Source organism: Bidens hawaiensis, unplaced genomic scaffold (genome assembly GCF_021521415.1).
Source record: "Bidens hawaiensis isolate Kalapana, Puna unplaced genomic scaffold, B.hawaiensis_p1.1 tig00031430_1, whole genome shotgun sequence".
NCBI lineage: Eukaryota > Viridiplantae > Streptophyta > Magnoliopsida > Asterales > Asteraceae > Bidens > Bidens hawaiensis.
In genome coordinates this window covers 56,852-67,456 of record NW_027495287.1, presented here as the reverse complement: position 1 = coordinate 67,456, position 10,605 = coordinate 56,852, and the positions used below count along the sequence as shown (strand labels likewise).

General features: G+C 31.5%; 1 protein-coding gene across 1 annotated transcript; it reads right to left on the bottom strand.

Annotated features, from left to right (window-relative positions):
• Nucleotides 1–783: 783 nt before the first annotated feature.
• On the bottom strand, nt 784–2,571 carry LOC143582064 (putative BOI-related E3 ubiquitin-protein ligase 3). Its single transcript, XM_077064712.1, has 4 exons — nt 2,441–2,571; nt 2,257–2,348; nt 1,866–2,185; nt 784–1,589 (listed from the first exon to the last, which is right to left on the bottom strand). Exons 1-4 carry the CDS (start codon nt 2,509–2,511, stop codon nt 1,056–1,058), a joined length of 1,017 nt encoding a protein of 338 aa, XP_076920827.1. The 5' UTR covers nt 2,512–2,571; the 3' UTR covers nt 784–1,055.
• Between the last annotated feature and the right edge of the window lie 8,034 nt (nt 2,572–10,605).

Sequence of the window (10,605 nt, the reverse complement as noted above, 5' to 3'; positions counted from 1 at the left end):
GCTGGCGTTCTGCCAAACATTTATAATACGTTTTGTTCTTGTTTTTGCTTCAAATATTTTTGTGTACTTGCCCCAAGAACAACTAGCAGGATTTTATGCAATGTTAACACTCATCATAGATCGACAATTGGCACCCTACACATCTACACAACGGTTGTTGAAGGTTACGATGAATCTTTCGAAATTTCAATTTGAGGAGGATTACGGTTCAAAAAGAAAATAATAAAACCAATATTTAAGAGCATGATGAATCTTTCAATGTTTCACTTTGAAGATTACAGTTGCGAGAAAAAACAAATTAAAACCAATTTTGTAAGAGCATGATGAATTCAAAGATAACAGTTTTTGAAAAAAAATAAATAAATAAAACCAATTTTTATGAGAATGATGAATCTTTCAAAGCTCCACTTTGAAATTTGAAGGTCACAATTTAAGAAATATATTAAAAAACGTAATAAAATAAAACAATTTTAAGAACATGATGAATTAAGTTTTTTGGGAAAAAAATTGGAATAACCGAAAAAGTTAAACCAATTTTTATCAGCATGATACCCGCAACAAAACTTACTGATTATAGAAAAAGAATTTAATAAAATATTTCCTACTAAATTAAGGAATTAAAATTACATTGAATGGGATTTTAAATGAAAGTTTGTTAAAAAAATTAAAATTTGTGATTCGCTCAGTTACCTAAATGATTACAAAAAGATCCCGTTAGGTTTCTTGATTTAGCCCAATGCATCTATGCATGGCAATATACTAATATTCTTACCACATATTAAACGAAATCACAATCCGCGAGTCAATTAATAAAGCACGCAGAAAACAAGTCCAACATCTGACTTGATAAATAACCTAATTAGTTAACCGATTATACAATCGAGGCATTCTAAACAAAACCTAGACCTTTTGTTAAAAATATCATGCATACCTCAAAACCAAAAATGAAACAAGAAGTCAAGCATACAACATCCCTCAAATTAAAACAAGTTAAACAACACCAATAAACGACCATAAGTGCACATAAATCTAACACGAGTTGTTCAAACAATCCGTTACATATAAACCTCCATGCCTATATATTTGGAGCACTGGCACAACGGGCACATACTAACCTTACTTTCACACTCTTTACACAAACAAAGATGCTTACAGGGCAACAAAAGCATGCACGCGTCATTAACTCTACATACCTTACACGCCATCGCACCATTATTATTATTATTATTATTACCTTTGCAAAGCAAGTGGAAATCAATCGCCCGCCCATTGCAACATGAAGCCGTGTCATCAACCTCACTATCACCACATCCTTCTTTACCATCTTTGCCCTGTGCGTGCACTTGTTGAAGATTGAATTTCAAAGTGTTAATCATATTCTCGTTGTATTTGGCCCGTTGCTGCCACGTGTCGGCTTTCATGGCTAGCTCTTCAACCTGCAATTCAAGTTCCATGGTCTTCTTGTTGATGTTTTCCACCTCCATTTCTTTTTCACGAAGCTTCTCAATGAATTTGTCTTCGACGTGTGAGATAATTTGAAGTTGGCTCGTTTGTACCTTTTCGAGAACCGCTTGCCTCAGTCTGTCGGCCTACATTATGACAACGAAAACGATATTATTACGTGAGTTATATAGGGTCATACTATACAAACACCGGCACCAAAAGTGTACACCATACTCTTGTCACATATATGGATCATTAAAAAGTGTACAAAAATTGGTCATACAGTTCGTATTTTGTCAAAATACCATACGGGCTGTACATTCATACGACCCCGTATGACCATATTCACCCATTCTTGATTCAAGATCAAAACTTTGTGCGTAAACATATGAAACATAAACCAAACATGTTCTTAACAATACCTGAATCTTCATGAACCTATCAATCTCAGCATCCTGTCTTCGCATCTCGAGTTCAAGATCATCTCCCAAAATCCCAGAAACAAAAGACGACTCGCCCGATGAACCCAACCTTCCATTATCAAGCGACAACCCCAAACCAGTCGAAACCGATCGAGGCTGCAAGAAATCAATAGACGACATCTGAGAATTCGCATTCCGATTCTCGAAAAACTCTTGCTCCTTCGGCCGCTTGTTTCTCAACTCCATGTCATAATTCTTCCGGTGCAACTCGAACCCGCTATCACTAACATCTGCACCCGGTGCAAACCCCACCACATGAACTGAATCACAACAAAAATCAACAAATTAACATTTCCAGCTACAAATTAAAAGGGGGGTTTTTAGGGTTTACATTGCGGGATGTACGGAGGATGATGAGCTTGATCGGGGTTTAAGTAATTAATTGCCGGTGAAATTGAACCATCAATGTTGTTGAATACATCTCTAACATGCGAATTGAAAGATAAAACAAAGAATTAATAATAATAACATTTAGGGTTTTGGAAAGTAAGAAAATTGGGGGTTTTGGATAATACCTGAAGGGTTTTGATTGCTGTTGTTGTTGTTGCATGTAGTTTTGGAAGAGTTGCTCGTCAGACAGAGCCATGCCGGACTCCGGTGGTCGGTGTGAAAATATGAAGAGAGAAGGTTGAACAAGAAAGATTGGTCCAATGGTCTTTTGCAATTTGGTCCTTTGACTATTAATATTGGCTTAGGTTTAATGTTTACAAGTGGGAGACTTGTGGGTATGTTTTCAAAATTTAAAAGATGAGGGGCGTGTTTGAATGTTTATGATCAAATATTTCTTTAGTTAAGGTTAATTATAAAGAAAGTAATTTATTTAGAGAATTGGTTTGCAAGTTCTTTTTAAACAAGACTAGTGTTTTACCTGATGTGTTGCGTCGAGACATATATGTAAAACCCGGTGGTGGTAAGGCTCAAGCGTACAGTCTTCAGTTTCGGTTACGTGTATTATACCGAAACTCAAACCAAAATATTCGACATTTATTTTTTGGTAAACTCAGACGGTGGTAGAACCCAAGCGTTCTTGGTCCCAGACATTGAGGTGGTAACTCGACATGAATTCGGTCTGTTACGTTCGTTCCAGTACATCAACTAAAAAAACAGAAACATTATAAGATTCGAGGTGAACCAATGGGTTAGCATTGGCAAAACCCAAGCGGTGTCGATTCCAGGCGTTGAGGACTTGAGGTTGTTCGTTAGCGTACCGAATTTAAAACAAAAAAAAAACCCAAAATTGACGTTCGATCGGTCTTCGTTATATTTTTTACGGTAACGTAACTAAAACGAACAAAAAACTCCAAAGAGCAATACGGTTTTGACAAGTGGCCCAATCTGTTAAGCAGCTTATATAGACGTGCAACATTACTAACATGGTCGTGTAACCTTTGGTATTCATTAGAAGTGGTAATGTAAAATGACACGTATATATGTAACTTTGTAAGTGAGTAACTGATGGTCGGGTATTGTGTGTATATATATATATATATTAGTTTGAGGCTCGTGTATTACATGGCTAATTAATAAAAAAGTTAAACTTTAACCATTAAGTGAAATATATTCAACAAATTGATCATATATTGTTAATATAACTACAATTAACAATAAAATTACAAAAAATAGATAACTAAGATTATACAAACATGTTACAAATAAGTAAAAACTTTCTTTTACACTGCATTTGTGATTGTATTAATAGGTATACATTGTTTATGAAAACTCAAAATTTTTAGTTCATGCATGTTTGTAACTCTTAATAATGTAACATATATGTCTGATTATAACTCTTGATATAGTCGCGCTTGGTTGTCTGTGTCACAAAAAGGTTCTCCAAGTACATTCCAACTATAGATAAATGATAATATATCCATGAAACTAATATAAAAAAATATTCATACACATAAAATATCATAGCTTTTAATCAATTAATATGATGTCATTTAAGAACGTCTGCTCGTGTTTATAAAAAAAAACATGATTATCCCAAAAACCATATTACCTGAACTTCAATTATATAATCATCCTTAGAATATTTAGAATTTGAAATTTATTGATCATGATAAATTTGTTGTCATTAATATTTTGTGTATGACAAATTTTAATTGATTTTATATTTTACAATTAAAAATTGTATAATCAAGCAACATAAAAACGAAAATTAAACTATAATATACTGATTTGTTTCATTTCATATGAATGTAATTGTCAGAAAAATGACATACTAACCATAAAACCTTGTTCAAATAATAGTGATCATTCTGAGTTAGAAGAATTTTAAAATATTTAAAGTTGCATAAAGTGAAGATACGTAGTGATTCCTATTTATAATAGTTGGAAGTATGGCTGTCACTTTTACCCATAACCTGAAACCCAACCCAAGAAAACTCGTACTCGAACCCAAACTAACCCGACCCAAGAAACTCGAACCCAAGAAAATACTAACCAGAACTTTAACCGAAGTAATTCGGGTTGGTTCTTGGGTCAGAATTTTAGGTTTCGGGTCAACACAAATAAACTTTTAGTTTTAAAATCATATATACTTTAAGGTATTAAAGGTTAAACCTTAGCCGATGCCTTATCAGGATTATTCCAAGTCGATTGTTCTCATTCCACATATAATGAATCATTTAATTATTTTTTTATTTTTTTTAATATAAACCATAATAAACACTTTAATTATGTACTAACCAACATGTAACACTAACATAACCTCATTTCGTTGTATTTGTATAAAAATAAAATTAATAAGTTAATACAATATAGAAATTATGTAAATAACTGATGAAAACGATATTCTAGGTTTCGATATCCTAAATGATTTTTGGAAAACGAAAATAATGGAATGGGATTGAAACAAATTTTTTGGTACGAAATATCAAATGCTTTTAATTAAGTAATTTATCTTATAAGTCATATTAAATTAAATATATTTGAATGTATAGAAAAAATATAAATCAAGTCATAAAACATATATTTCTGAAGCATTTTAGTCTGAATTATGGAAGAAAATATTGAAAACTAAATATTGATCTTTTTATTATTAAACCTCTATATACTACACAAAAAAGTCATATAAATAGATGAAAGATAGGTAACAAACCCTAATAATATATGCGAATATAGGGAACAAACCCTAATAATATATGCGAACGTAGGGAACACACCCTAATAATATCTGCGAAGGTTATGTGGCGAAATGCTCTTTTAAACACATAGATAATTATGTAAGAATGAAAGCATAAAAGAAAGAACGAAAGTATGCATGTATGTATGAAAGAAAGGTAACAAGATAAGTATGGAATATGTATCTTCGGATATGTATATATGTAAGTATGGGAACATATTATATGTTGCCTAATTAACTATAACTCACTCACCTTAGCTGACTTTTAGTATGCATGCTGCTGAGTATGAGACAGCTGGCTTGAAGAGGGCAAATGACAGAAGAATAAAGAAGCTAGCATCTGAAGACTTAATTTATGATGTTTTAAACTTAAATATATGTTTTATATTGTTTAAAATTTAAGACTTGTGTAATGAATGGTTGACAATTATTATTCCGCGAAAAATTTTAATTAACTCTGATATTTAAAACCGTGTTTATGAGTAAATCCAACGTCAAAGTAGGGCACTGGGGCCTTACAACCTTGACTTTGGAAAATATATATACGTATAACTTATTAATAAGAAAATAAATGTTTCGTCGTTAGTGACAAGAAAAAGGGAAAACAACTTTGAATAATAAAATGACATGTTGACTATTATTAATTTTCATCTCAAAATATTTATAAAAGTCTTAGATATATGTCAAATAACTTTCAAAAAATATAAATTAGTTATGTATATATTATAACCAACAAATTTAAATTTCAGTAAACACATTTAAAAGGTAACTATGTATAGCTGGTGGTTTGTTTTGGGTTCCCTTGAAAATAAGAATATGAATTCATCGGGTTTTTATTGTCCTTTAGACGCTATAACTTTAATATACGAACCTTGAGATGCAATCATTCTTAAGCACATCCAATTCATTAAACATGGTTATGTTCACTACAAAAAAAGTCACCATTAGAAACTAAACTTTTAGGGACTGATATATCACTCTCGAATGCCTAGTATTGGAGACTGATTTATCAATTACTGATAATATTAGGGACTGATTTTTTTGTGTCTAATGTTAGGAACTGATAATCAGTGGCTTATATTATTTGAGACTGAATTTTAGTCACAAATATGTATAGACAATATAAAGATTTGTGAGCAACTTATTGGAAACTGTAATTCAGTCTCAAATAGATAATGAAAAATGGCGCATAAGTTTGGTAACTGATCTTCAGTCTCTAACAAGGGACGACGCATTAGAGACTGGAAATTAGTTTTTAATATTTCTAACAAATGTCGAATTAGGGATTGATATTCAGTATTTAACGTATTTTGTATATAGAAAGATCAAAGACTGATTCTTAGTCTCTATTTATTTGGAGCAAATTTTACATTCTAAGAAAAAAATATTGGGGGCTAAGAATCAGTCTTAGAAATTATGTAATATACATTTTCTAGGACTGATTTTCAGTCTCTAACTATATTTGTTGATAAAGTAATTAAGGACTAATATATAGTCTCCAACAACCGACGCATGTAACATACCTTTTCTAGGACTGATCTACAGTCGCTAAATATATTTGTTGATAAAGTAATTAGGGACTAACGTATAGTCTCAAATAACCGACGCATATGTCCGAATTAGAGACTAAAAGCCATTCTTTGGAGACTAATAGTGAGTCTCAAAGGTAATATACCTTTTCCAAGACTGATTTTTAGTCTCTGAATATTTTTGTTGATGAAGTTACTAGGGACTAATACATAGGCTCCAACAAACGACAAATACTATACTATTTCGAGGTAATTTACCAAAGACTTAAATTCGTACTCTCATTTTTCTTGAATTTAAATAATTATTTTAGCAAGGAAAAACATATTTTGTTAACAGTGCAAGAAAACACGTAGAAGTAAACAATTTATGTTATGAATCGATCTTTGATTATTTGATATAGGGGTAATTATTTCACATTGTGCCAATTTAATTTTAACATATAAGATTAATTTATAATTTCTTGTTAATTTAATTTTTTTACAATATATCATATGATGTTGTAAATAAAATTTATTTTTATAGCTGTCGTTTTTAGGGATGTGGACGAACCGAACGTTCAGCGAACAATTCATAAACCATTCGGTGAAAAGTTCGTTCACGTTCGTTCACTTTATAAAGAATTGAACACAAACAATAATTTTTGTTAGTTTAGCAAACAGTTCGTGAACCGTTCAGCGTTAATCGTTTCTTTTTTTAAATCCTTAAATATATACAGAGGGTCTTACTCTTTTATATATAAGATTAGGCTTGGTTATTATTTAAGTTAAAATATGTTAAATAGATACACATAAAAGTTATGATACAAAAATTGAGGGTCTACTCATATTTTTTCGTTAATGAAATAATTATTGAAATAAGAAAACGTATATTAAATCTGTAATATATATTCCCTTAATTAGTTTATTTTTCTTGTTAATTGTTTATTTGTATATTAAAATTTCAATGAAAGAAGACTGAGATCTTTGAAATCTCCAGTTCGATTTTGAGGACGTCCGGGTTTTACCATCAGTGGGCCTCAGGCCGGTGGTTTTTTTCTCATAATTGGAGATAACATGGAGACACTTAAGGGCTTCGTACGACTGTGTTGAGCTAGTTGACGGTGACCTTTTGCCATATGGCCATCATGTATGGAGTACCTAGACATTAAATGTTTGTTGGTCGTTGAAAAAAGGGTAAATAGCAATAACTTGTTATTATTTTAGTAATTGATGAGTTAGGTTTTATCAAATAAAATTAGAATAGAGAGAAAAACACATTTCTTAAATACACCAAATTGGTAAATTTTCAATGTACACCAAATTCGAAAAAAAAAAACTCTATAGTTATACGTAGTGAGAATTTAATAGGTTAAAGACATCGTGTTCTTGATGACTAATTAGTGTTATTGGTTGTCAATTGGGGTTAGTGATGGTTGTTTAAGGTATCGGTGGTCAATTTCGGTTGATTACAACCAATTAGGGCAATATAACGCTTGAGGCCCAATATTTATATAACTAATACAACTATGCATGACACATTATAATTTATTACGATGATCTATAATGTAATTGGTAGAGAGATGCACAATTAATCAAATATTAACATGCTAAGACCTAATGTGATCTTCTAACGCCGATTATCCTATGTATGAGTCATTCATGATAAGTCATGATCATCATTAACCAAATTTAACATGCTAAGACCGAATGCGATCTAATAACACTCATTACGCTCAGCTATGAGCCATTCATTATTAGTCGTGGTCATAATTAATCAAATATAGCATGTTAAGATACGATATGATCTAATATACCATTATGCATGTTTGTGAGCTACTATTTCTTAAGACTCAACATAAGTGGCCGAGAGGTGCTTAAGACTCAACATAAGTGGACGAGAGGTGCCTTACTTATAACTAGGGATGGTAATGGGTCGGGTTTTTGGTATTCCCAAACCTATACTCGGTTATTAAAGCTCATCCCAAACCCGTCGAGTTTTTAATCGGGTAATTATCCGTCTGTGGTTTCAGTTTTCCCATCGGGTTTCAGGTTTCCTATAGGGTTTTGATAAAATACATGTCGGGTATACCCGGCTCAAACCCGTCAGATTTCTATCAGGTGTTGACAAAATTTAGCTAATCGATTACAAATATGGTTACCATAAAAATAAAATATCTCAAATAATTGACATAAACAAGTTTCGACAAATAATATATTTGAAATATAATATAATATAATAAGCTATACCGAGTATATAATCGGGTAAATGGGTCTATGTTTTCGGGTAATCGGGTCGGTTAATAGGGTATATTAGAAATCCCAAACGCGTTCTAAACCCGCGAAAAATTTCAAAACTAATCCCAAATCCGTCCCAAACTCTAATGGGTCTGGTATTACCCGTCCCATTTATGTCGGGTTTTGGGTTGTCCTATCGGATTCAGGTTTCATTTCCATCCCTACTTATAATAATTTATTATACGTTAGATTTAAGCATGTAAACAAGTTGTAAAAAACGATATATATAGTAATTAATTTTTGAGACTTGTACTCTTAATAATAATAATAATTCATACCAGTTTTCAAAATTTTTAATTATAATCGATGGTGTATTATAACCATAAATAAAGTAAACAAAATTTTGAATGAAATAAGCTTATCTATTTTGACCAATTAGTCAATGTTACCTTAAACTTCTGCAACTGCTCAACAAGAAAATCAGGATGTCAATCCCTTCTATACCCACGTTCCCTCAACATTATTCGAAAACATCTACTCCCCATTCCCCTCTCTGCTTTGAACTCGCTCCGTCTATGCAAAGAACAACCGGAATATTCAGTCTTTCGTAGGCATATTTGAGGTATCAATTGAACTAATTACAAGCTTTAAGCAATACCTGCATCTTATATATGTTATCTGATAGTTTGAAAGTTGTTGATAAACCCTAATTAGATTTTAGGTTAATTTGTTGATTCATGTAAATATTGTATACCTGAAAATTCTGATTTCCCTAAGATTCTTATTAATTGATATTTGTAATTATTATTTGTAAAATTGCAGCTTGCATCCTAAATGTGTGAATATTCATATTAGTATTTGTAAAATTCCACCTTGTGTTTGTGAACTGTTTTGTGAAAGTATGTAAGCATATACAAATATTATATAAAGAATCACAAATCAAGAATTTTTTTATTAAAGAATTCATTTTAAACATGATGCACAGTAAGTTATTTTCCTTTCGGCATTAAAAATGTTTATGTCCAAAACATAACTAATTAGTCATTTGCCTTTGTTTGAATTTTGAAATAATCTTAGTGTAAACAATCACTATTATCCGTATTCATTATCTATGCTAGCAGCTAAGTTACAATCAATTCAGACCTGTTTTTTTATTTTTTACAATCCAACTTATTCTAATTAATATGTGCAAAATGTTAAATTCTTGTTTATGTATATTTGCTGTTAAGTAGAATTTTGCAATGAATCTGGATAAGAGCTGGACTAAAATCACGAATAAGGTTGATCCAACATTCATTAGAGGAGCGTTTGATTTTGCTAAAAGGGCTGAAACATACGCTGACAGTGAGGGTCGAATACATTGTCCATGTAAAAACCCGGGTATGTGTCATTTTTATGTAATTCAAATTCTTACTTCTTAGATCGTTTATATAAAATAGTTGTAGTAATAGTATGCTTTAATTGGGCTCTCGGATTGCATTTTCGGGTCCCTGGATTGTTTAGCTCAAATATACATCATAATTTTTTTAGTTTGTAAGTTCTAACATGTATGGAGAATATTGCTTATATAGAAATACAGTAAACAAATGGAAGTTAACTGAAGTAAACAAGTTATCACAAGTAGAGAAGGCTCCCGCTCAATAGCCAATCATGTATTCCAGATGGTAAGATTTAAACCTTACAAGTTACAGTTTTTTAGATCTATCAAACACGGGCTGCATTCGTTATTATTATGCTTTATATTATCATAGACAAATCAAGAGACTCAAGTAGCGCCTACCCCATTTGAAGTTTATTATAACTTGCATTTCAA

Excerpts from the sequence above, each read along its gene's own strand:
- LOC143582064 (XM_077064712.1), bottom strand. The coding sequence starts at position 2,511 with ATGGCTCTGTCTGACGAGCAACTCTTCCAAAACTACATGCAACAACAA. Across the intron at positions 2,349-2,440 it reads CAGCAATCAAAACCCTTCAG|AGATGTATTCAACAACATTG; the intron begins GTATTATCCAAA and ends TTCGCATGTTAG. Across the intron at positions 1,590-1,865 it reads ATAGGTTCATGAAGATTCAG|GCCGACAGACTGAGGCAAGC; the intron begins GTATTGTTAAGA and ends GTCATAATGTAG.